The sequence below is a fragment of the Rhamphochromis longiceps genome, linkage group LG20 (assembly GCF_057381845.1).
Source record: "Rhamphochromis longiceps isolate RC_006_pf linkage group LG20, R_longiceps_female_GT1.1, whole genome shotgun sequence".
Taxonomy (NCBI): Eukaryota; Metazoa; Chordata; class Actinopteri; order Cichliformes; family Cichlidae; genus Rhamphochromis; species Rhamphochromis longiceps.
The window spans coordinates 5927484-5955074 of record NC_140576.1 but is presented as its reverse complement, the minus strand read 5'-3'; the positions used below and the strand labels follow the sequence as shown (position 1 = coordinate 5955074).

General features: G+C 40.6%; 1 protein-coding gene across 1 annotated transcript; it reads left to right on the top strand.

The window, feature by feature from the left end:
* Positions 1 to 2290: 2290 nt before the first annotated feature.
* On the top strand, positions 2291 to 11536 carry edn3b (endothelin 3b). The gene is made up of 4 exons (XM_085393865.1): positions 2291 to 2700; positions 2829 to 3033; positions 6021 to 6173; positions 7953 to 11536. Exons 1-4 carry the CDS (start codon positions 2631 to 2633, stop codon positions 7975 to 7977), a joined length of 453 nt encoding a protein of 150 aa, XP_085249991.1. The 5' UTR covers positions 2291 to 2630; the 3' UTR covers positions 7978 to 11536.
* The last annotated feature ends 16055 nt before the right edge of the window (positions 11537 to 27591 follow it).

The following is a 27591-nucleotide window of genomic DNA, read 5'->3' as shown; positions in this document are numbered from 1 at the left end:
AGTTTTTCAGTAGTGTTCATATAAATGTGGATGCATTTTCTAGGTTTAATGACACCAATTCCAGGAAGAACTTTTAAATCAAGCCTAATCATAATCTACACTTTATCTTATAGTTTATTTTTAGACAGCTATTTCTGCAAATAGGAAAAAAGCACTTCCATATTTGAGAAATGAGCATTTCTTTGTGCTCCTTTTTGATATGTAATCTGATTCAGAACAGGTGAAGTGATACTGGAGTGTGTTTTGCTTTATTTTGTATTTCCTTTTTTTTTTCCTCTTTTTCCTAAATGAATCATCTGTGTATTGTTTATATGATAGAAAGAAACTGAACAATACAAAACAACATTGATACACACCGTAATGTTTAAGAAACTATGAAGATATTAGCAGGTTTGCTCATGAATGATCGCTGCCTCAAGATGGAAAGCCAGTTGAAAGGAAATTGGAGTTGGAGCCTCAGCGAGATATGTTTGTTTTTATTCACTTGAGCACCCTCATTCACAAACCCTTTGTGGTCTGTGGGGTTGATTTGGTTGGGTTTGCAATTTTTCAGCATCCAACATCTTAACTGACTATTTCTGTATATGATGTACATCAGTAATGCGCCCCCCCCCCGGCTGCTTTCTTGATTTCAAATTCAAATTCAAATTTTATTTGTCACACACACACACAACCATACACAGTATGACATGGGGGTGAAATGCTTGTAGCTGTACAATGCCCGACCATTAAATGACAGAAGAAAAGTTTTACAATATTTACAATTTACTACAAAAATTTACAAATTAACTTAGGAATTTACAGTAAAGAATGTGCAAATAGCAGAAGAGATTATAAAGATAAGGATTATAAATTATAGGAATTATAGGATTATAGGAAATGTGTGGTGGTGCGTGTGGTGACGTGTGTGAGAGTCCAGTCTTATAGTGACGTGTTTGGGAGAGTCCAGTCCTACACCTGGTTCAGGGCCCGAATAGCCTGGGGGAAGAAGCTCCTCCTCATTCTCTCTGTTTTGGCCTTAAGGGAGCGGAAGCGCTTCCCAGACCTCAACAGTGAGAAGAGTCCATTGTTGGGATGGGAGAGGTCCATCATAATCTTCCTAGCTTTGGACTTGCACCGCTTGGTGTAGATGGACAGCAGGACAGGGAGCTCTGATTGAATGATGCGTTCTGCCGAGCGCACCACCCTTTGCAGATCTCGTCTGTCCTGCTTGGTGCTGTTCCCAAACCAGGTGCAGATGTTTGACGTCAGGACGCTCTCGATGGTGCAGGAGTAGAAGTTCTTGAGCACCTTCAGTGGCAGATGGAAGTCTCTAAGTCTTCTGAGGAAGAAGAGACGCTGACGGGCTTTCTTAACCAGGGTGTTGATGTGACAGGACCATGACAGGTCCTGAGTGATGTGGACACCCAGGTATGGGAAACTGTCCACTCTCTCCACTGGCGTGCCACTGATGATGAGGGGTAGAGCAGGGCGATATGGCCAAAAATATTTATCACGATATATATTTGAAAATTTGCGATAACGATATAACAGACGATATAATTGATGCGAGACAAAATACAACTCCACAACATTACTATCACAAAAAGACAACCTTCCATTTATTTTCACGTAAACAAGAAGCTGGTTTTTATGTACATTAAAGCTTTATAAAAATGTAACAGTGCAAATGCAAATTCCTTGCTGAAAGTTTAACCCAAAGGCATTTCCAGTAGAAATGGGCTGACATATCCTGAGCATAACCATGTATAATATCCACTGAAGTTAAAAAGAGGTGCTTTGCAACATTAAACTGCAGTGTGCAGTACGCATTTTTCGGACCATAAGGTACACGGGATTATAAGGCACATTAAGCGAAACAAAGCAGTCAGATAAATCAAACTTTATTAAACTCATTCTTCTTGCTTCCTCCACTTCTGTACCAGCTCCTGGCTTCAGTCTCCTAGTTGGGGTGGGGTCTCTGTGTGTTGAGTTCATACCCTCAACTTATGGATAATATGCGCCAGTCAGTGGGTGGCAACAGGACAGCACTGATTAGTGCAGCTGAAGGACTTATTTCACTATCAAGACCACGTTTGTCTCTTTTATCCATCACTGAGCAATACCTTTTTATGGGTTATAAGAGCATTACTATTCAAGAGTATTAATATTCATTCATTGATTTATTCATAAAGGTGTCCAGTAAAAACGAGTAAAAGCATTAAATAAATAAGTATGAATAGGCATATATGTAAATACATACACTGCTGCTGCATCTGACAGAGGGTGGGTGCTAGGAGAGGTGTGGGCGTGTACCCTCCGAAGTCCCGCATGTCTTAAAAGGCAAAGCGACTTCAAGGGTTTGTTCCTCGCCTCGCTCCAAAGACCGCACTTGTTTTGCGACTGCGGCAGTCTGAAGCTTGGATTAGAATAAACACGTTCCCTTCACCTCAGTGTAAAAATTGCAGGTGCAGGATTTACGGGATGAAGTCATTAGAATGAAAGACGACGTCCTCCGACACTTGTTTTTTCATCTGCGGACCACATGAACTGCACACGGACACGCGCCAAAGTTAATGGATCGATGATGGTTGGAGATTAATTTGCTTCCTCGTCAGGCGTTTGCTTTATTTTGTGGAATATATTGAGACATGGCAAAGATGCTGTCCATCCTCGCAAGAGTCGTGCTTTTCAAGATACTGGCAGTTATTGTCTTGCAAGGTAGGCAATAAGATATATTTATTTTTTAAGGTTGTTTATGAATGCACTCAGTACCTTTTTTATTTATGAAGAACTTCTGATTTAGCTGTTTACTATTATTTTTTATTGTTTTGTTTTTTTAAACATAGCTGCTTCTAATAACGGTATCTTGGCGTCCCGCGCCATGGTCCAATTGGACTCAAAGGTGTCTGGCTCCCGGGGTTCCGCTGACTCACAGCTGTCTGAGACAACAGAAGCAAAGTCCAGACAAAAGCGCTGCACCTGCTATTCCTACAAGGATAAAGAGTGCGTCTACTACTGCCACTTGGATATCATCTGGATCAACACCCCCGAGTAAGGCACGCTTTATTAAGTTCAATCCGCTTTTGTGCAAGAATCCCAGAGGTTGCACAACGTCTCCTCGTTTGTCAGGAGTTATAAGAAGTAGCAATTTAGTCTTTCAGACGAAGATTGGCACGTGGCTTTTTTTGCAACTGAAATAGGAGCCGTGCACTAGAGGCACCACACATTGCAGTTACACCCAGTTACCCACCCCGAGGCACCAGATTCAAGTGATGGCAGGCCCAACAGATTGCCAGTGTTCCTGCAAGAGTTTGGAATCAGGCAGGTGGAGGATATTATTTACCAAAGTTAGTGCATTTATTGTGTTTTCCGTGCACGCCATGAGTCATAGCCTAAGTCTGTCTATTGATAAAATGCAATGACAGATTTCTTCATTGCGCTGGCTGAAATAGTTTGACAGATATATTTAGGATTGGGTAGTAACAGATTATGTGGGAACAATTAAGTAAGTATTGTTACATCTTTAATGATTATTTGATTCTATGTTAATTAAGTTATGTATTTAGCTTTATATAGCTATAGCCTTTACTATTGCTATTAACTGGTGAAAAACACTTGATAAGGGGTGTTTCTTAGACAAGTTGTCAAAGTTATGGCAGGAGAAAAAAAGGAGTCGAGTTGATGTTTGCTGTCAGCAGCAAACATCTCAACTACAAATACAAAAAGGGGCAGTCTAAGATGCTATACGTCTACCAAGGATTTGGTTTAGTTTCAGATTTTTTTTTGTTGTTGAAAAAATCTGACGTGAAGACATGGTGTAAAGCAGACCTTCCCTAAGTGTGGGGCCCGCCCCCTAGGGGGGGCGCAGAGCCATTGCAGGGGGAGCGCGGCATGAAAAGGGAAACAACAAAACAACGCTTGGACACTGCTAGCACGGGGCGCCCACACAAACGCAAAGCAGGAGATGAAGCATCGCTGAATATGTTTCCAAACCAACTTCATTCTAAGCCAAAGACTAGAAAATATGGTGAAGCATATCTTCTCTTTGGTTTCACCTGCACAAGTGCCAAGGTAGGTCTCCCCTGCAGAATTGGTTTTCCCTGCCTCGAGAGCATGCGCTGGGCTCTTCAAATCACGGACAAACAGTATCCCACATTCTTGATTTTTAGTTCACAAACACTTGTTGTAATAAATACCTACTCCTGACATTTTGGCGATATTAGCTCTTTATACAGTAAAGTTACAGTGGGATACAAATAATATCAGGCCGTACCTGCCACGATTTGTTCCCTCGGTTCAAATCATGGACAAACAGTATCCCACAGTTGTTCATGTTTTTAAACCCATTTTGCACAGAGAGGCATTTTTTGAAAAATGTATTGATAGCAATGTTGAATATTATTACACAGGACAAAAAAACAACTACAAAAAAAGTTTGGGAACCACTGGTGTAAAGTGTCTGATCTCGCAACAGTATCAAATTCTGCACATCAAATTCAGATTTCCTTTTAAGTTAGGCCAAGCACCACATTTAGTAAGATTTTCATAACTTTTTATAACTTTTAAATAATCCTGCTCAGGAACGGACAAACAGTCAAACCAATCTAGTCACAAATCCTCTTTGGCTGAAGTCTTACAGATAAATATTCTTCTCAGTTAGTTAGCTGGCTTTTTATTTCCAGCTATAGGACTCATCATCTAACTTGTGGCTGCCACTTGCAGTTTGAGTTCAGCTAAAGATCTGTAAAGTAAGGTAAAGGCAGATGCCCAAACACCTGCCAAAGTTCTAAAACCTTTTTGTTATGTCAGTTTCTCCTATAGTGGGTGTGTCCTTACACACATATTTACATGGACACGCACACACACAAAGGTGAAAATAATACCAGTAACTCTATTGCAGCAAGTATTAGGTGCATTATGTGCGTGTTGAAAACTTGTTCTTACATGGTTGGAGCACTGCACTGAAACAGAAGATTCCCAAAAGGATTCGATGCTTTTGAAACAAAAACATAGCAAACCCTTAGTTAGAGGAGAAATCCCAAATGTTCCATCCTTTTGTTCTTGCTTACAAGACTAACTTTGAAGTATTTGTGTGTACAAGTTTGATCAAAAAGATCCTACACATTGTAAGAGTGTTTAAAGTAAAGCTTTCCTCAAATCCCTTCTTTCACTTTGGAATAACTGCCCCAGCTGACAACAGCATTTCGCTACATTGAGCGTGATCTCTGACTCACAGCCCCGACTTTAGATTGAACAGGTATTAGGTTCAAATGCATTTCACCCTGAAGTTAATTACACAGGCTGAAGTTCCAGTGGAAAAAGACACAGTAAAGGCAGCCCAGCAAGATGCCAGCAACACTGTAGGTACTCAGTCAGTTATAAGCAGCAGGCAGTCTGGCATAATCTGTCAAATCTACAAAAGAAAGGCTTTTATCTGTCAATTCAACGAATCTTTTATTTGTCATACAGAAATGCCCAGACAATAAAATGTTGACATTGTCAGCAGACCCCCCCCCCCCCCCCCCCCTTCCCCAGAACCTCGTAGGTCCTAAAGATATAAAGGCCTCTATATAGATCCTTATTTTTCACAGAATCAATCACACATGGTTGAAAAGAGATGAGTGGAAAGAGAAAGAAAAGAAGTGATGCCTACCTGGCACTTGGAATCTAAATGTTATCCAGATGCGAGGATTAGGGCCAGAATAGACAATATGGTGATGGATGCTGACATTATAAATGTGATATATCGAAGTCATATGTCAGGTTTGTTTTTTATTCAGTTTCACTGACCTTTCTGGCTGCATTTTCCATTGTCAAAAGAACAAATGTTCCCTGGTTCACTGGAGAACATAAAAATGTAGTTGTTTAAAAATTGCTTTAAAATGAATAATTAAAACTTAAAACAAATTTTTTTCTGCGTAGGGTTTGAGCACTGACAGTGTGAAGGTCCTGATGTATCTGCTCCATTTATTATTTTTGCTTTGTTTTGCTCATCTGTTGCTAAATGCTGAAAAAAGGCCTCTCTCTGTCCTTCTAAGGCGCACTGTGCCGTACGGAATGTCGAACTACAGAGGACGTCAGCGAAAACGACGTGGTGTTCAGCCGTCCCAACACGAGGGGGCAGAGACACCGCGCTGCCGTTGTGTTGTGACCGATGCAGACCCGGAGTGTCGTGATTTTTGTCTGTCAAGGTCAGTCTGATTATTTCTGTAAAAATGATATTGAGACAATCCTTTTTCTCTCTCTACTTTTGTGAATTTTGATTGCATCCATAAATGAGCCTAAAGAGTGACAGAAGTAAACCTTGTGCTGACAAGAGGCTTATAATAAATTTAACATGAACTTCAGAAAATGCCCAGACAGAAATGTTGACATTGTCAGCAGTTCTACTTTCTGACAAGCCAGATCCTGCACTTGAATTACTCTGGTTTATCTGTACGGTGCTGCCTTTAGAGCCCACAGGACAAAAAATATGTCCGCACAGTTGCTTTGGACAGCTGTGCTATTCTCACATGGACACAGTTTGAGAAAAACACCCAGACTTTTCGCTTCGTGTAAAATATGTTTTCAGCAATGGCTTGCACTACCTAACAAGAAAATCAGTATTGAGTTAGGTTCTTCTAGGTGGACATCTTCTAGCATGTTGGCAAGGTGGTTAGCACAGTTGCCTCACAGCAAAAAGACCCTGGGCTTAACTCCACCCTCTGACTGGGGCCTTTCTGTGTGGAGTTTGCATGTTCTCCCCGGGTCTATGGGTTCTCCGACGTGCAATTATTGGAGTTAGGTTAACTGGGAATTCGAAATTGATCCTAGATGTGAATGTGAGTAGTTGTCAGTCTCTCTGTGTTAGAGATTGGCGACGTGTCCAGGTGTACCCCGCCTCTCAAGCTATGACACCTCCAGCCCCCTCCAGGCTCCAGCCCCCCTCTCAACCCTGAATTAGATGGAAGAAAATAGATGGATGGTTTCTCTAGAGCAGTGGTGTGACTGGTACTTTTTTTCTTATAAATATAACTGATAGGCACATCGTCTAGCCTGTTATCAGACAGAATAGGTAACTTTTTCTTCCAGTGGTTCGTCATTGACATTTAATTTATTTTGGGCTTACCTTACGTTTGTTTTTTACGTAGTGATAGAAATCGATTTTCTCCTGCTGATGATTCAAGACCAGCTAACACAATTTCAAGTCAGCTCTGATGAATAGCAGTTTGTTCAATAGCTGTGCGGAAAACATCCCATGATAAATCACTGGGCGAAAAGCCTGAACTTCAGCAGCATGCAGCACTTTAAATCGCCACATAAGTGCAGGGTAATAGCTGTTCATAAGTTTCATAGGCTGCACAAACAAGTGCTATCAGCTGCTTCTTGGAACTGCCCGTAATTGTTAGGGAGCTGAAATTTCCTTCAGTTTGACAAGCCTGGACAGTCAAAAGTTAACTTTCAAGCATGAGGGAGGTTCTCATACTGAAAGGAAAATGCTGTGACATTTACAAATCTAAATTAGGATTGTAGTGGGCCACCACAAATCCAGAGCAAGCACTTTTCTCTAACAAACTGTAGCTTGAATAGATTCCTGGTGTTTAAATATGCTGTGATCAATGGACAGTGTGCTAATTTATAAAATAGACACAAAACATATACACAAGTGTTTGACTCTTCCTACTTATTTTAAGCAGAAACTTGTAGTATATTTTTAGTAAATTGGGCATTTGTTTAAAATGGGAAGAAAGAGGTTGGTGAATAAATCTGTCAAGTATCTGATTTTACTGTACTGTGTGCTTCTGGATACAGCACATTTGTCTAAATAAGGGCAATTTGTATTACTGTATAATCCCACACTGGGGACCATGAAGTGAAGCCACAATGACACAGTCTCTTTTGAGTCTCCTAACTTTATGGATCTGCAGCACTGAATTGCAATATTTGCTTCTTCAGTATTACTAATTTAGTCTGATATGTTCTCTTCAAAGCTCCATACAGATCCTCCCAACCTGAAGTCGTCATAAAATTCCTGGACTTGGATGACAGTTTGATGCACCTCCATCTTCTTCTCTTCTTCTTGGGTGAATGGACCCTTCATTTCTTTCCGTTTGGCACTTTGCCTTCCCAGGTACGCACAGGGAAAGAACTTTGGAGTTTAACACTGCCGACATTCCTCAGCATCATAACTCTTGGAGCAAGTTGGTTTCAAGAACTCAGAAACTTCAGCAAATGTGATACAGACCGCGGAGCCTATCCCCTTTCGATCCCATCTGAGAGCCTCATGAGGAGAACTTTAACCACAGCATACTAGCTGGTGACCTTTTGTTATGCAAAGCTCGTTTAGACCCACCCTTTGCGTTCATATGTAGTTTTATGAACTGCCTTTGACTCAGTCTTTAAAAATAATGAGATCATATCAATGTATATAGGAAGACGGAGGCATTTTTGCAAAAATGCTGTAGAGGGAAAAGCGCCAGGAGGAGCTATGTAAAGCAGGGTGAAGCCATGATATTTTGATGTTTTGCCTGATACTTTGCCATTAAAACACCATTCCACAATGGAGAATACCACTTGTGTTATGAGGCATATTACTGAGTTTTGGTTTATAATATTATGTAGCCTGTATGGAGGGCATTTAATTATATTATTTGTTAAAACCATTATTGATGTTCATCAAGCTTTCATCTCAGTTCCACAGCAAACTCAGATTAATAGCAACTTCAGAGCCAGTGAACTGCTTTATGGTGTATAGCTAGGATTCATGTAAAAAACAACTATGCGATGCATCTTATTATATCATTAACCTTCAGCTGAGCAATAAATACATTTATTCAGTGTCCTCTAACAGATTCTGAGCAAGCAAACTTTGCTTATTTATTCTCTAAAATGTTTGCACCTTTCAGAATTTAGAGTAAAAGTAACAAAAATATTCTCACAGCAGAAAAACTGCAGTTAGTATAAACTAAAGCCAAGTCAGATTACGCAGACTGCTCTAGAAAATCAAACAGGAAAATTACAGGAGTAAATGTTAGTGTCTGTTGCTTAATTTATGGAGTTTAAAATGAGGAAGCTCTAATAATTGACTTATATTAGGCCCTCGAGCTTAAACTAGCATTACAGTGTTTTTCACATATTTCATGTGTAGTCACAGGTTCAGGAATGCAGCTCCTAAATTAAACTTGTCACAATTGGCATCTGTGTGCAAGAAAGATAAGAAAAAGGATGAGAGGCCGTGAACATTAAGCAATGTGATAATATTGATTGTGGGGAAAAAAGTAGTATTGTTACACTTAAAGAGCTACTTTTTAATGTGAGGAGAACAAGACCGTGTCTATAGTTTTATAGTTTAGTTTTGTTAAAGAATCCAGTGTTGAAAGCAAGCATATGATATGTAACATATTGGATGCACAGAGTCAAAACTATGCATACATTTTCCAAATTACACATAGACTTTCAAAAATCTCCTCACTTTGTGTTGTATGTACAGTGTGTGAGTGTGTGTGAATTGTATTTACATTTAAAAGCTCGTATTCCCATTCCTTAATCAACCGTTAAACATAGCAGGTCAATAAAAAAGAAGCTTACTCGAAATAGAGGTGGGAGCCAGGATTTCCTTTAACAGTATGACAAAACATCATTAACACTGGCAGTAACAGTGGTTTATTATAGAGATGAAATAACTTTTCTTCCTGTAAGACTGGTAACTTTATATAATCTGTTAGCAAGTAATAGTGACTATTTTCATGCTATTTACTTGTTGTACGCTTTTTATTAAAACAGGTGTGACTCTTAATCTTTGGACAAGATTTCAGGAGATATGAGGAGCAGTAAACAGAGTCATTTACATGTAAATCCTTTCAGTTATATAAGTGAACCTTTTTATATGGTGTGACAAAATTTCGCACTTCTTTTTCACCATTATGTAAATCCTGCTTTTTCTTTAAATTCTCTTTCTGTGTATTTGGTCCTCACACCATACAAATACTTCATTACACACATACAACTGCCTCAGACTGCGTAAATGTACAATAAGTACCCAGACCCGGTGAAGTGAAATTCTTTCATCAGAAATGGAGCTTCTCTGGTCTAGAAAAGTGGTTTGATGTGGGGAAGTACTGAGAACAGCACAGCTGAGTAGCCTCAGGGTTTATTGTCTGTTTATTGTCTGCACAAGGTCAATCACAGTGCTTTAACTCTTTTCACCAAAAATTACTCACTCGTAGCGATCACATGTGCTGAGTTGAATTTATGATATCTACGCTGTAGCCCAACTCATGCTCAGATTGTGAGATGGGAACTGCCGCCACATGTATACAAATATTTTATCTCTCTAAGCCAGTCCACCATTGTACAGTATTTAATACATTTAAAATCTAAAACTTGATATTATTAATTATACAAGTTTCATTACCTGCTTTTTTCCCTTGTGCTAAAAAAAAGATGAGCAATAAATAAAGCGAATACCAGGAGTTACAAAGTTTTTCAGCAGATACTGTTAGAAGCTGATATAAGCTGTGGTTTGTGACGGTTTCTTTCAATCTTGATATCTTGAAATAACAAAGTTATCCAGATAATAGGATAATGTCCTTATAATCTATGCAAAAGAAAATATTTCTCCATGTGATCACGAGATAATTTTCTAATTAATTTGAGTCTTTGTTTTCTCAAGAACAGGAGGAAAATGTCTTTTCATTATAAGAAAACATGTTGGCTATCCTGAGATTGTGAGATAATTTGCCTTGTGATAACATATTTTTAAAAATCGCGACCATGGTCACTTTTTGCTGTTGTTGTTGTTTTTACATTTTTGTTTTACATTTTATCCATTAAGGCATTATTTTGTGTGAAATTTCTATCACACAACACCTTTCCCTTGTAGACAGACTGAGGTCATATGGACCCTCTGAAACACTAATACCACCTATCGTCTTGGAATGTCACTCTAAGTCCACCCTAAATAAGCCTACCCTGGAGCCTCAGTGTAAACCTACAGTGAGCAAGGTCTTATTCCCACAGTATACCATGGGAAATATTTCCGAGCAGACATCCTAACTATTCAACAGCAGGTCCAGGGCCCCTGTGTGGTTTACAGTTTGCTGTTTGTGTTCTGGCTCATTAAATAAATGAGCCCGGTGTGTCGTAGAGTGAACTTACCGGTCCTAATCACTGATAATAAAGATTGCTCCTTTCACAACAGATTATCCAGATATGATAAAATCATCAGGATATTTAATTACATTTATTGTTTGTTTATGTTCAATTTATTTTGATCATGTAAACAACATACAGAAGCTCATTAAGGAAAGAAAAGAAAAAAGAAATGCTTCACAAAACGCACGTCAATATTGCTTCACCTATTCTGATTCAGTTACATGTAGAAAAGTACGGCATCTTATCAAATATGATATGATAATTATGATATTATGTTGCTCAAATGCACACTAACTGAGTCTAATGGAGCCCACCTTCCACATCGAACATGATATTTGTTGTCATTTTACAGTTGTTTGTAAACAAAATGTAATGTATTGTGATGTGAATATGCATTAAAGTCTTTTATGCTTTGATTAAATAATAACCAGCTTTTTAAAATGCTGTTATTTCATTGTTCATGAGACGACAGCATATTTATTATTATTATTATAATAGTAATAATGTTATGAGCAGGCACCATTTGGATGCCAACATCGGTATATCAGAGTATTTCAACTGCTGCTGAAAAATGAATTATTAATGCCAGAGGTCAAAGGAGAATAACCAGACTGTGTTAACCCTTTAAGACCTACCATAGAACCAAGTCCGCCAGAGCTTATATTATATTTTTACATGCTGTGGAGCCATTTTTGGGAGCATTTCAAGTTGATGTACATCAATACAACCATTATAGCCCAGATTTTAATAATATGTATTCATTAAGTGCATAGTAATTACATAAATTGCAAAAAAGTGCAATAAACTACAAAAAAATTGAAAATCGTTTTTGATTTTTTAACATATATTTGTAGTTAGAGAAATTTAAGAGGCTTATCCCTCAAAACTGTAAATACAAAAAAGTTGCACAAAATAGTTTCCCACCACAGGAAATTTATTTTGAGTGTCTTCATAGTTTTATTTTTGAAATACACCAATTTTTATACACTGCAGGAAAAACGAAAATAAATATTATACTGCAAATTTGCAAAAAAGCAGCATATGCATCAAAATAAACTATTTCCAGCAGTGCAATATGAGTCCTAAGCATCCCAGAAACGACACAGAAAGTCATAAAGTCAAAGATAACTTTTAAAAAGAGCAGTATAGGCCCTGAGGCCCTGATCGCAAAAAAGACTACATTTCCGCGAAAATGACGTCACTTCCGGTTACGGCCAGGTAATGGCGGAAATGCAAAAGTTCGCGCTGACGTCTATTCCAACGTAGGAAGTGTTTTGAACAGCTGATCGGACCGGCAAAGCGTGTTTCTGGAATATTATGTTTTTGTTCTTGCAAGCGCTTTTTATGCAGTTTTTGCAAAGCTTTATGTGGAAGGAAACCGTGACCTAGGACAAGCTGATGGCACAATATGTAAGTACAACTCCTCCGGTTTCATATGCAAAAAAAATTTTTGCGCTAGCTTACGTGGTTGCAGTGCTACCGGGATTTAAAAATAGTTACGCATAACAGAGCGTTCCCGCTCCGATCGGCTCTAAAGGGTTAAGCTGTAAAAAAGGCAACAGTAACTCAAATCAACACTTGTTACAAGGTATGCAGAAGAGCACAACACAATACAAGGAAAGTTAAAGCAGATGGGCTACAGCAGCAGAATGGCACCAGGTGCCATTTCTGTCAGCTAAGATTGGGAAACTGAGCCACAATTCAAATGGGATCATCGAAATTGGACTGAAAAACCTTGGACAAACATTGCCTGGCCTGATGAGTCTCACTTAAAGGTGCAACATTCAGATGGTAGGGTCAGAATTTGGTGTAAACAACATGAAAGTATGGATCTTTTTTTGGCATACTTTGAACTCCTTAGTACCAACTGAGCATTGTTTAAATGCCAAGCCTAGTGAGCTTGTTGTTGACCATGTTCATCCCTTTCACTGTACCCAAATGACCCCCACAGTCTCACACATAGCTCAGTCCAACAGAGCATCTATGGGATATGTTGGAATGAGAGACTGGCATCATGGATGTACAGCCAACAGATCTGCATCCACTGTGTGATGCTATCATTTTAACATGGGCCAAAATCTCTGAGGAATGTTTCCAGCACCTTGTTGAATCTATGCCATGAAGAATGAAAGCAGTTCTGAAGGCAAAAAGGGTGTTCAACCCAGTCCTAGCAACGTGTAACAAAGGAAGTATCTGAATGTATTTGTGTAATTAAAAAAAGCACGTATAATATTTTAAAAAATGACGAAATGCTTCTCTACTTTCCAGAGCAAGTTTAAAACTACATTCTTTCTTGATACTTCACACTGAGGGGGCTTTATTTCTTTATTTCTTTTATTTATTTATTTTTTAAAGTTTTTTGCATTCCACTTAAACCTCAACCTGATGTTTCTAGATCTGAAAAATCACTCTAAGATGAAGCCAGCATAAAAGAGGTTGAAGCCAAAGTGTGAAACATTTGGAATCAATTCCTTGATTTATGATGAAGTGGTCTACTGAATCATGCCTGACATAAAGGCCTCCTGGCATGTTTATGAGTCACACTGTATTCCAAATGATACTTATAAGGTATTGGGGTTCTAAAGATTGTAAGTCATCTCTGTAAACCGGTACAAAGCTCAGCGCTTACAAAGTTCTTATGTGCCACCTGAAATTTAACTCAGAGTTTTAAACTTTCATCAAGTATTTGTATGTTTTTTGTTTGACCCCTTTAAAATATCTAAACATTGATTGAATTCATCCTGTGAAAATCTAATCTAATGTTATTGCTATGTGCCAGTTTAGTTTTGTTGTTAATCATAAATAAAATAATAATAAAAAAAATGTACAAGACATAAAATTAAATGATAATAATATAATAATACATGTGGCATGCAATTAAAAGCAGTTACCTAACTATATATATGTATGCATATAAAAATTCATATGAAATAACCTTTGGCTTTTGCAGTCACCAGATCCTAAGCTAAAAGGACAGCTGTGGGAGATTTTAATCGCCCTCGTCATCACCAATATTAAAACACCAAGTGCAGGAATATGTTTTGTTCAGTGGATTTTTGCTAAGGTCCAATGAAGCTTTTCTGTAGAGACATGGTGCAGCCAACACCTCAACGCCGCAACTTAACTTTAATTTCTATATTAAAAAAAAAAAATCGATTGTGATTCTCCAGTTGTTTTAAAGACCACTGAGTACTAACAGCCAACATTTTCTGTGTGTCTGACCTTTTGTCGCGCACTTTTTTGCTAATGTGAACTGTGAACTTTAATCTTGTTCCATAACATGCAACTGTACATTATGGATGGTAAATACATACATAACACTGGGGAACAAAGTCAGTCAGGCCTTTACAACAAAGGTTTGTGTTTCAACTTGAAAGACAAGGGGAACATTACCATGCTGCAGACAACCAGTACCTGCAATTTATTTGCACTGCGGAAATCAGAAGTTAAAATACAAAGAACAAAAACCAACAACCCAAAGCATTTAAATACTTTTTATTTACCCTTTTTCTATCTTTGAGTGTACATTTAAGCTCCTTTAAACAACATCTGACCAGTTGGGGGACAGAGAGATTCATGGCCTATAAGCAGTCATTTCCCTATTAAAATATTAAAACTGAGCAATGTGTTATTAATCTAGAACAAGGACAAATATCTTCACAAAATGGCACTGTCCATGAAATCTAACTACAAGCGAAATAATTCAGAGCAGCTGCAGCGACATCAGACCTTAGTATTTTAGTTAGCTTTATTGTTTTGGTTTACTGCCTCCGCAGCAGTGTAAAAATAACAAATTTAGGGAAGAAGCTCTAAAAATGTAGACTGTCTGCCCAGCGCCAAACTGCAGGATATTAGCAGAGAGCCAAGTGAACATATTAAAGCGTAGCATCTGAATAACAATGAATTTATTAATATGTAAGATCCAGCTGTGGTACAAATCTACACTAAAGAGAATGTCTTTAAACAACTGGCAGTAAACTGAAACCAGCACTTGATTTACTTAAAGAGAACATACATCACACATACAGAATATGATCTCTTGGTATTCAAGGATGAGGAAGTTTTTCTCATACGTCTTAAGAAAAATATACTGCTACCCAGAGGGCATGATTATGTAGAATTTTCCTTTCTTTTTTAAACCGCAAGGTAAATCATGGGAGGAAAAGTCTTTCATAACATTTGACTTCTTATGCAGCTGAGAGTCAAATCTCACCTCGAGGAAGAAAGTAACATGCAAACACTGGTTTGTTCTACTGAGGAATGTGAGGAGTGTTCCCAATTGAACTGTTGTTCCCAGTGGATGACCTCAACATTCAACTGTTGCTTTAGTAACATTATTATAAACAAACTAATGAAGCAATCCGTTGTTTGGTGATTAAACCTGTTTTGTACATGTATAGTTAGCTTATATGCTAACTACAGTTTTTCTGGTTTTTTTGTTTTTGTTCAAATTGAAAAGTTTCCTAAATAAATCAACTTACTTCTGGTTGTGTCAAATATGAGAAATCTTTATTTTATCAATTTGAGTGGGCTCAAGCTCACCTAGGGAAGGCTGATGTATAAAAAAATCTTGCGCTTTGTAGTCATGATCAATTAGATTGTGTGTGTGTGCTTCACTGAACTTCTCATAAATTGACTTTTATTATATTTCTAAATACTTGTTGTTAAAAAAATAATAAAAGGAATATTTCCAAAGAACTGCTTTGCAGCCTGCTAAATAAATTGTCTTCTGTTTTCCAAATTATTAGTCGATGTCACAGAAGAGAAAGTGTCTGTTGTGTGAAAGAGAAATGGGCACAACAGAAGCAGCAGGAGTCTTCAGTCTGTTCACTTTAGTGTGAATTTGTTTATTTAACCATGGACGTTAAACTGCACTATTGAACAATGAAGTTAATTATCTTTCAGAAATACCATCGATTTTGGTCCTTTCTGTGTTTTTTATTTTCACTTTTTGCTTTTGGATTAAATAAAATGCGCTCTGATCAGTGATCACTGCAGATACCTGCAGAACTTACATAACTGAAGCAAGCATCTCATTAATTGGCCTAAATAACACCTCAAAGTGAAAACATGTTTATTAGCTTGAGTAAAAATGCTAAATGTTTGTACCTGTAAAAAAGCAGGCCGCTTTGGAGGATGATTACTTTCTCATTTATCAGAATAAAGCTGGAGAAGTGACGGAGCAGGTGAGTAAGTGACGGAAGTGACGGACAAGGTAAGCGACTCATGTTGTAACTGACGTCAGACGCCGGAGATTTTGGCGGAAAATTAAAGCAAATGGTAGTTTAGATTTGAACAAATTCATTTAAGCTTCAGCATTACCAAATACACTTATCAATTGTCTTATAACTAACACTATTTGTCTAAATAATCTCCAACACCCTGGAGAACAACGAGGAGAGTTTAGAGACTCTCCAAGATTACATCGATCAGTGCTTTCAGGATCTCGTGATGAAGAAGACCCCGTGTGCAGCTTCCCCGGCCAAAGCTGAGACGCCGTCGTCGAAAAGACAACGCCCGGCAGATTCCCCCGGCTCAACATCGCCAGCCGGCAAAGATATTGCCGACATATTGGAGTCAATCGACAAGCGATTGTCCAGTTTCGACGCAAGGCTGTCCTTGGTGGAGATTCTTCACCGAGAATTTAAATGTTTCCTCGCGGTTTCCTCGCGGCTGCGTGCAGCGGGGCTAGGGGAGGGTCTGTGCTGACGGACGTGGGTTACTGACCTGGTAGCCTGGCTGGCCCTGGGTGGGTCCGGGATGGGCGTGAGGTTCTGGGGGCGCTCCGTCTCTGGGCTGGGACCCGGACTGGGCCTCGGGGGCTTGGGTCCTGGTTGGTGTGTTGCCGGGGTTGTGGGCGGGTGGGTGCATGGGGGCCCAGCCCTGGAGCAGGGTGCCGCCGGTGCGTCGAGCCACCTGGGGGGCTCTTCAACTGGTGGGGGAGATTGTCACATCTTGCAGGAGCTTTCCTCTCCTCAGGAGCTCCCTCTGCAGGAGGGGGAGATACAGGAGAGGTGGAGGAAGATCTCAGCCTGGGTGTTTATTGTCTTATGTAGTCTGGAAGATGAGTGGATGGTGGGGTGGGTGCAGTTTTCTCTGTGGTGGGGTTGGGTGGACTGTCCCGGGCTCTGTGGGGCCGGGCGGCGCTGCTGCACTGGGCCCGGTCTGGATGGGCCTGGGCCCCCTTTCCCTGGCGGGTCGCGGAGTATGGGGGTGCCTACTGGGGTCAGCGGGGGAGCTGGCCCCAGGGAGGGGTCACTTGCCCCTCCCTTCCTTCCCTCCCCATCTCCAGCTGCCTCCCTCTTCCCGCTCCTCCACAACCACCCACACATGCAGGGCCTTGGAGTAGGGGTATGTCACCAGGGTGCAGAGGAGGCTACCCCCCCCCCCCCCCCCCCGTCCCCTTCTGGCTGCCTCTGCCTCAATTTTATCCCACAACTTAGACATTCACATTACTCACACTCTCATTACACATACATATAGGATCTTGGGGGTGGGCACGATACACGGAGTCCAAAGTACCATCAGGGTGTACACCCCACCCCTGGCATCGTTGCCCACCTCTCAATTTTAAATACACGTAGACATTGAGGGCTAGCAGGAGGGACCATGCGCTTACCTGCTGCTCTCTGGCAGGTAGCTCCATGCCCTCCTGGGTTTTAAATGCACCTTAGAACACACATGCATCAACATTACAATGAGCGGGTGGAGGGAGGTTTGGAGTCTTCTCTCACCCCCGTTCTCTGCGACCTGCTGGAGCAGGGGGGCTAGGAGGAGGAGTTGGCCGTCCGACTGCGGTCTGGAGTGTGGAGCCTTCCTGCTGCTGCGGAGTCGGGGCGGTCTGCCTCCCCCCACCGCAGGGAAAAGGGAAACACCACCTGGTCTGGGTGCAGTTCCCCCCTCCAGGGGCGAGGGCACCTAGACCCGGTTTGTAGAGTACGCTTGGGGAGTGTGATCGTGTGTACAACGTCTCTTTATGTCTGTCTCCACGTTGGTTGAGTGTGGAGTAAGTGCATATGAGAGCATGAGGGTGGGAATGGATGTTTGTATCTGTGTGTGCCTGTATGTCTGTGTCTATATGTCAGGTTGGGTGTCAGGCGCCACCTCTCTGGGGACATCTCAGGCCCTCCAAGGTTTGGAGGCCTATCTCCCCCTACCACCACTTCCCCTGCCAGTGGCGGACCCCCTCAGACATCGGTGCGTTGGTGGTTCTTTGTGTCCGGGGATGGGCGTCCAGGTACACACCGGCTCACTCCTTGGCGGCCGCTTATCGGGGCCTGGAGCCTGGGGCTCGCTCGGGCCACTTCGGAGGTGGGGTGCCCCCGGCCTCTCGGCCTGGGGCTCGGTCACTCAGGCGCAGCTGGCTGCCGGCGGAGCTCACGGGCGCGTCACTGCAACTCCCCCTGGCTTCTGCTCCGCGGCTGCTGAGTGAGCCCTCATCTGGGACTCTCCTCAGCTCTTTCCGGGACAGTGGCGCAGCTGCCCCTCTGTTGGTCTTCCTTGGTCTCTTGTGTTCTGGGGGCCTCTGGATGTCTGGAGTTTTGATCTCCTCCACACCTGCTTCACGCCCTGGAGGACGGGGCTGTGGCCCCCCCACACCCTCTAGCAGATTATTACATGAAGGAACCTTTTAAAAAAACAAAAAACAAGCGCGTCCATGCTCACAGGTGTACACACGGGTGATCACACCCACAAACTACACCCTTTTTGGCTCCTACCTCAAAGCACACTGTGTTCTGTTGATCTCATGTGCTGCACAATAATGTTTAACATTTAGTATTTACTGTCATATTCCCATATATCATTGTGATGTTGTTTATTCTATTACTCTTGTTCTCTTCTGCTTGCTTTCTTTTTTCTTTCTCAGCAGGTGATCCAGGTGATTGATATATGCATTTTTTTTCTCTGCCCGTTCTGTTGGTTTTTGTCTTTTGCCCTTTTCCCCCGTCCCTCTTCTCAGCTGTTTCTCTTTCCCTCTTTCTTTCTCCCCTTCTTTCCCCCAGTCAAGTCTGTCCCGTATTCAGTAAGTGAAAATAAAATAAACAATAAAAGGTGAATCAAATGGACCATTACGGCAAGGCTGGGATGGTCAGTTTGGTAAAGTAAATCCGTTGGGCATCTTTCTTTGCCTTGGCAAAAGAGCCAAACGGGACAGGCCAAAAAAAAAAAAAAAAAAAAAAAATCAGAATAAAGCTGTCTGTCAGAGCTTTATTTGATGATGTGCCCACAGGGAGCCAAGAAGTGCAGTGTATGAGTACAGGCTGTAGCACCACACCAGGTGCACGTAGATGTAATTATGTGTGAAGATTCCTTCAGGAATTTAATAACATGAATGAACAAACTATTGGCCTCTGGGCTTGATTACTGCTCCCCTCTGACAACTGAATTTTTAGAACACGACATTTTACGATGTAGAGTTAACACCTACATGTCACAGGCTGGGTCTCTGACCCAGCGCTCTGAGTTCATGTTTGTATTTGTCTCATTTTGTTATGTGATTTAGTTTGTGTTATTTCCTATCTGCCTTTAGTTTAGGCAGTTATTGTTCCTGGGTTTTCTATGTTTTGGGGTTTTGTATTTATTCATCACATATTAGGTCTGTTAAGTTGTGTTGTCATGTTTTAGTTTTAGTATTTCCTGTTTTATTCTGACAATGTCATGTGTTCTTTGTTTATTGTATTTAGCTTTCCTCTCCTGGTCCTGTCATTAGGTTTATGTCTGTCAGCTGTTCCCCCATGTGTCTCCACCTCCCCTGATCACCTCATGTATGTATTTAAGCCCTTTGTTTTCTGCATGCCATTGTCAGGTCGTCTGCTCATCCATGTCTCATCTCCAGGTACCCATGTCAGTTCACTATGGTTAAGCTTTTTCATGTTTTGTTATTAGTTCACCCAGTTTAGGTTATTGTTTAGTTTTCACCGATGCCCGATTATTTTTACCCTCATTGCTAGCCTCAATAAACGGCTTGTTTTGTTTATCCACACTACGTTTTGGTCTGCGTTTGAGTCCTCCTCTGCAACACATACGGTCTGCCCCAGCCAGACCGTGACACTACAGTACTGATCGGAGAAATGATTGTTCCATTTCACTGATCCCCATTTTCATTCCAATGTGGTTAATTTCATAGGGGTTTTCACAATTTTGTCAAAGAATGATAACTATAATTATTGCAGAGAAAGACTTTATTTATTTATTTATTTTTACTGTTTTTCTTAATAAAAGCCAAAAGCGGCGAGCTGGCTGCAGACCTGCAGTTTTCACTCTGAGTGACATTGATGGGACATACTGAGTACTGTATGTGGTTATGTGCAAATGCACATTAAGTGCAATAAAAATGATGTGGCCTGTAATTTTAGCCTCAAGGGTTTATTTCTGCTTTCAACACCTTTGGACATTTGCAACATTAATCATTTAGTTAATGCACTTGCAGTAGCGTCATACTTTTCTGTGTGGGTTTTCTCAGGATTTAGTGCAAACTCATTGCCCTGGTCCCTCACGAACCTCTTCATGCCTCCCCACAACTCTTACGATTAATTAAAACTAATTTAATAAAGTACATTTATCCAAGTTTTAAAGCCTAATGCGAGTGCTGTACTTTAGGCTTGCACAATAATTTTCAATTTGGCTAACTTTTTACATTAGCTTTACAACATTTCATATGGAAATATTGCACTTGTTACTTAACTGTATTAATATTTCAGCAGTATATTTTGTAATATACTACTTGGGATTGATTCTACATATAGCTGAATCCATCTTGATCGACTACAGTAGCTACACATTAATCCATCACAAGCAATTGCCAGACATGGTTAGAGTGCATGACTGGGTAGGTATTGGTAACATACCTATATGTGCATCACTAATGACACATGCATGATTGATTTGTTTGTCTTTTGAATTTTTGAGTCAGACTTTATATTGGCACCTACAGTCAAGCCTCAAGGATGAATTTTCCCATCAGAAGTGAAGTGATTATGTGCAGCCGTGTATTGCACATCAAAACGTTTCACACTTCTTGACATCAAGATTACCAACTTGACTGATTTCAACTTGTCACATAGTTTCCAAGCTGTCTATCCGTGACACAACAACAACATCATTCCATGGCGCAGTGGAGCAATTTGGCTTTTTCTTCCTTCTTTGCTGTGTAAATCTGAGCAACAGTGATCAAACCAAATGGCAGATTTATGCTTCTCCAGACAATACAGATGTTTGTCTGCAGCGTGATATGGTAAGGTTGTTGCAGCTTGCAGATCGGTTTAAATGAACACCTTCCAGACCTCAATAACAGGTTGTGTGTCAAGGCCCCGGGATGTTTGAGCCATACTGAGCATTCTAACAAGCTGATGTTTAGCAGGTATAATGTTTTCCACGTTTACCAAAGCGAGACCCTATAGATGGATGGGTTAAAAAAAAAAAGCAGAACAAATCATTTCCCCTAATTATTGTAAGTACAAAGTTATTGTGTCATTTCATTGACATGTTAGAGTCAAACATTTTTAATAGAGAGCAGTTTGGAAACTTCCAAACTGGAGAAAACTGCCACCAAAAGTCATTTTAAAATGTGATATTTGGGTTTTTGTCATATAAATTAATGTCTGAATAACACATGAACAAACTCCCCACAGAGACAACATAGAAACACTACTAAAGTTTTCAGGGTCATAGTACAAGAAGCAGCTGTTTTAAGTTAAAGGGGTTTAAATAAAAATAAGTATTTTATGATTTTACACATTTTTATTGAAAAGCACCATTTAATCACATTTAAGATAAGATAAGATAAGATAACCTTTATTAGTCCCACACGTGGGAAATTTGTTTTGTCACAGCAGGAAGTGGACAGTGCAAAAGTTATGAGGCAAAAATTAGAATACAATAAGAATAAATACAGTACACAACTGTACAGAATAGAATAAAATAAAATACTATATACAGTAGAATAAAATAAAATAAATATACAATAAGATAAAAATAGAATACAAATACAAATACTATATACAACTGAGTAAAATACAACGATGACAGAAAGGATTATTGCACTTAGTATTATTGCATATGTATGGATGTGTGTGCTTGATCAGTTAAAGTCTTTATTATGGAGTCTGACAGCAGTGGGGAGGAAAGACCTGCGAAATCTCTCCGTCCCACACCGTGGGTGCCGCAGTCTCCCACTGAAGGAGCTGCTCAGTGCTGTCACAGTCTGCTGCATGGGGTGGGAGATGTTGTCCATCAGGGATGACAGCTTAGCCGCCGTTCTCCTGTCACTCACCACCTCCACTGGGTCCAGAGGGCATCCTAGAACAGAGCTGGCCCTTCGGATCACCCTGTTCAGTCTCTTCCTGTCCCCAGCAGAGATGCTGCCACCCCAGCAGACCACGCCATAAAAGATAGCAGAAGCCACAACAGAGTCATAGAATTTCTTCAGGAGTGGGCCCTCCACTCCAAACGACCTGAGTCTCCGCAGCAGGTACAGCCTGCTCTGCCCTTTCCTGTAGAGGGCGTCTGAGTTATGAGTCCAGTCCAGTCTATTGTTCAGATGAACACCAAGGTACCTGTAGCTGTCCACAGCCTCAATGTCCATACCTTGGATGTTCAGTGGTTGCAGTGGAGAATGCTTGTGCCTGCGGAAGTCTACCACCAGTTCCTTGGTTTTACTGGCGTTGATCTGGAGGTAGTTCAGCTGGCACCAGTCCACAAAGTCTTGAGTCAGTCCTCTGTACTCCTTGTCGTCCCCATCAGTGATGAGGCCGACTATTGCAGAGTCATCAGAGAACTTCTGCAGGAAGCACTGGGTGAAATTTAAATTTAAATCAAAAGCTAATAAAATTTAAACTTCCCAAGTTGATTTCTTACATAAAGACAATTATTATTATTTTAATTATATGTTTATGTACATAAATAGTTCTAATATAATTAAACATACAAAAATGTGCATAAATTTCCCAAACAGTATTTTAGAATACTTGGAAAGCAAACACAATACCAAAGCCCAGAATCTCAATGATGATCAGTACATCAAAAAAACAAAACAAAAAAACAACAACACTAGTTTACTTTGAAAGCTTGTAAAAGCATGTTTGCTTTTAAACAAGAGATGCTGACAGAAATCTTCTCAGTGTTTATTTGGTCACAAGTCAAACAAACTGCAGACAAACAAAAAATCATGACAACCATCTCACTGTATAAAACCTTATTTATTACTGTGTCCAGCAATGAGCTAGATTTAGATCATATTAAAGAAAACAAGAGCTTTGTTATTTCTGGGTTATAGAAAATCAATTAAATCCTTTTTTTCTTTTCAGTGTTTGAAGGCAGTGATCAAAGCTGAACAAGATGAAGACAGAATGAGTGGAAGAGTTAGTGCAACTTCCCTTTTCACTCGATATGTGTAAACCACAGCAACCAAGATTGTAAATTCACTCACCATTGTGGATCGGCAGAGAGATGAAGAGAATAAGCTCATGACTCTCACACCCACGGGGAATTTTATGGGAACAGCAATGCCCTGTGCACCTGCGCTAGAGTTTTGCTTTTATTCCTTCATAACCATTTTCTTTTTTAGTTCACCCAGAATCTAGCAAAGCAGAAAAAGACACTCTGTAAATGCAAAAATGTTTAAAAAACAGTGATGTTACAGTCTTTTTTCTTCTTCTTCTTTTTTGTACAAGGTATAGCCTGTAGAGCTGTCTGATTTGACTTAAAACATCTGGAGGCCAAGGACGTGCCTCACAGAGGACGGTGGAAGGTACACTGACTTTGATGTTTACAGTTAACAGCTAATTAGATCCAGGCAAGAAACTTGGCTGCCCGTCATTGCCTAAATATTATTTCTCTGTCTCTTGTAATTTTCTGCAGTGCCGTCACTTTCATACTATCCCATAAAACAGAAATGCCATGTCAAGCATTCGTGGCCCGACAGCAAAGCAACGTTAATTTTTAGTTTTTTACATTAGTAATGAAAAAATGAATCTTGTAGACTAATTTTTCATTCATGTTAAAAATTTTGTCAATGTGATGGCATGCCACACATGGTAAGCTCCACACCTCATCACCCGTTGATTCACTTTAGTTTAATTTACAGTCACTACTTTAAAATATTCTATTTATTGTTCAATATCATTTCTTTATTAAATGTATTCATTTTTCCATCACACCTTCCAATGTTTATATGGCGTGCACACATATTAACCTTGCAAGGTCAAAGTTCTGTTTTGTTATATTAATACATCTTTCTTTGTTTGAGTTACCTGGGGGTTGGTGTCTCCTCCTGTCTGGCAAAAGGTGTGGCAAAGGGCTGGGAGACCTGAAGTACTGCTGACAGCCTAATTGGATTGCACCACATGCTTCATTGCCTGGGGGGTGTTTCATGTTTGTTTAAATGTTTTGTATTAGTTGGTTATATGGCAGCCATCTTGTTTTCCCCCGTGTGTGTCATTTGGTTTAGCTAAACCAGTATTTAAGTCCCCCTGTGTGTCATTTCAGCAGGTCAGTTTACCATATGTTTGTTTGAGGTTTTGTTAATTATTATCTTGAGTTTAGTCTGTTGAGTTGACCTCTTTTATTGGTCTGCCTGTTTAAGTTTTGGCTTTGTTAAATATATTTTCATATTTTTGGGTCAATAAAACCCGTTTTTTGAATTAAAACCACCGGTGTCCTTTATGCTTTACTGCTTGGTCCCTGACAATTGGTGGCAGCAGTGGGATCATCCAGTATTGGACACAGGTCTTTTTTCTTTTTCTTTTTTTCTTTCTTCTGTTTTTCCCCATGAGGAGGAAGAATGCATCGTGGTGGCAAGAATGAAAAGAAAAAGGGATCTGCTCAGCAAACCTGTGAAGAGGAGGAAAATGGAGCCTCAGGAGTCACTGAAGTTGTGGAGAGAGTTGAAAAGGAGCCTACTTTGTCTGATCTAGTCAATATGCTACATGCTCACATGGAACAACAGGACATCCGGGATGCAAAACAGAGTGAGTTAAATGCACGACAAGAACAGCGATTTAAAGCCTTTCAACATCAGTTTAGACTTTTGCAGTCAGAAATCCAAGTCAGAACATCACCATCAGATTCTGCAGAAGCTCGCTCTGAATCATTAGAGTTTGATATTCATCCTTCTTCCTCTGTTCAGCAGGCCCAGGCTGAACCAGTTATGACTAATTCCAATCCAGCCATTTCACCAGCATTTCAGTTTCCCCTACAAATAGAGGGCAGATTGGAAAGATTAACTGAAGCTGATGATATTGAACATTTCCTGATCACATTTGAACGTATGGCTACAGCTTATCGATGGCAGAAGTCAGATTGGGTTTTTCATTTGATACCCTTGCTTACTGGTAAAGCTAGAGGTGCCTATGTTCACATGGACATTGATGATTCATTAGACTATGATAAAGTGAAATCAGCTATTCTGTCAAAATATGACATTAACCCTGAAACATATAGGCAAAGATTCAGATCCCTGGACGTTCAACCAGATGAAAGCCCTCGTGAGCTATATGCGAGACTGAAGGAGCTTTATGGGAAATGGATCCAGCCAAAGGGTAAAACTATTCATGACATTGGTGAAACTATAATCTTGGAGCAGTTTCTCAGAATGTTATCTCCTGAGCTTCAGGTTTGGATCAGAGAACACAACCCTGGTTCAGCAATGGAAGCGGCTCGGTTAGCTGATGTTTTTGTTGCTGCCAGAAAGAAGGGGCAAGCATGGAGCCATAATGCATGGAAGGTATCGAGGGACACCCGGAAGATACCTCAGCAAAACCATCTGGATTCAGCAAATACAAGCACCAGTAAGAGCTCTCAGTCTACCACTAGACCACCAAAGGCCTCTGGTAAGAAGCTCATTTGTTATCTTTGTGGATTAGAGGGCCATACAAAACCTATGTGCCCAAGAAATTCTGCTAAAATGGTGCAAATGTGTTTTGCTCCTCGTTCTAATGCTGATCCTGAGCAGGAGAGTGACAAATCCATCAAAATGAGCCAGATTGAAGTGAATGGGGTTCTACTCAATGCCCTTCTTGACTCTGGCAGTTCTCGGTCTCTTATTCACTCAGATTTTGCCCCACCTAATATTGTTCGCACCAGTGATACAATTTCAATCTGTTGTGTCCATGGAGATGAGAAAAGATATCCGACAGCTGACATCTACATTAAAGTTCAGGACCAGATGTATCTGCTGAATGTGGGTGTTGTGAACAGTTTGCCTTACTCTGCCGTGTTAGGGCGTGACCTTCCTGTGCTTTTTGATTTGTTGGAGTCTGAGCAGACTGAGGAGTGCAATGTAGCTGTTACCAGAGCTCAGGCTAAGCAAGTCAGTACCCACTCTGAGACCCTGAGTGCCCTGCCTTTTTTTAATGAGGAGTTTGAGACAACTGTGGTGAAGCCACGGAAGACCCGCAGACAAAGAAGGCAGGAGAAATTCAAATTTTCACCTGTGGATACACTAACAGACGCTGAGCCAACACTGTCACCCCTAGGGTTTAATATTCCAACTGAAATTGCTGAACTCCAAAAATCTGATCAATCTTTAATATCTCTTTTCCGGAAGGCCAAAGAAAAGGAACCTGGAGTGGAGCAGGTTAACAGTGAGTACATCTTGCAAAATGACATTCTCTATCGTCAGCAGGGGTCGGTGCTGCAGCTGGTGGTTCCCCAGAAGGTTAGAAACGCCATTCTCACCTTAGGGCATTCTATTCCGTGGGCTGGCCACCTTGGTAAACACAAGACCACAGCTCGCATCAAACATAATTTCTACTGGCCTGGTCTTAGCAAAGATGTGGCTCAGTTTTGTAAAAGTTGCCCACAGTGTCAGATAACATCTGCTAAAATCCCCCATAGAGCTCCACTCCAACCTCTCCCTGTCATCGGCACTCCTTTTGAGCGTCTTGGAATGGATATTGTAGGGCCTGTTGAGAGGCGCAAAGCAGGAAATCGTTACATGCTTGTTGTAACAGATTATGCCACAAAATATCCTGAGGTGTTCCCTTTAAAATCTATAAAGGCCAAGCCCATTGCATTTTGTTTAGTGCAGTTCTTTGCAAGAGTTGGGTTTCCACGAGAAATACTAACTGATCAAGGCACTAACTTCATGTCTACTCTGTTAAAGCAAGTTTATCAGTTGTTGGGCATCTGGAGTCTGAGAACTTCACCATACCACCCTCAAACTGATGGGCTGACAGAACGGTTTAACCAGACATTGAAACAGATGCTCAGGAAGTTTGTCAACGACAGTGGTAACGATTGGGATCAATGGCTGCCATATCTACTCTTTGCTTATAGAGAAGTCCCCCAAGCCTCCACAGGTTTTTCACCTTTTGAGCTGTTGTATGGTTATGAGGTTCGTGGCCCTCTAACTCTGTTAAAGGAGATTTGGGAGGGAGACAAGGTGGAGGGGGGATCCAAGAACATTTTGTCTTATGTCATTCAGATGAGAGAACGGTTGGAGAAAATGGGTGAACTTGCTCAATCACATATGGTGGA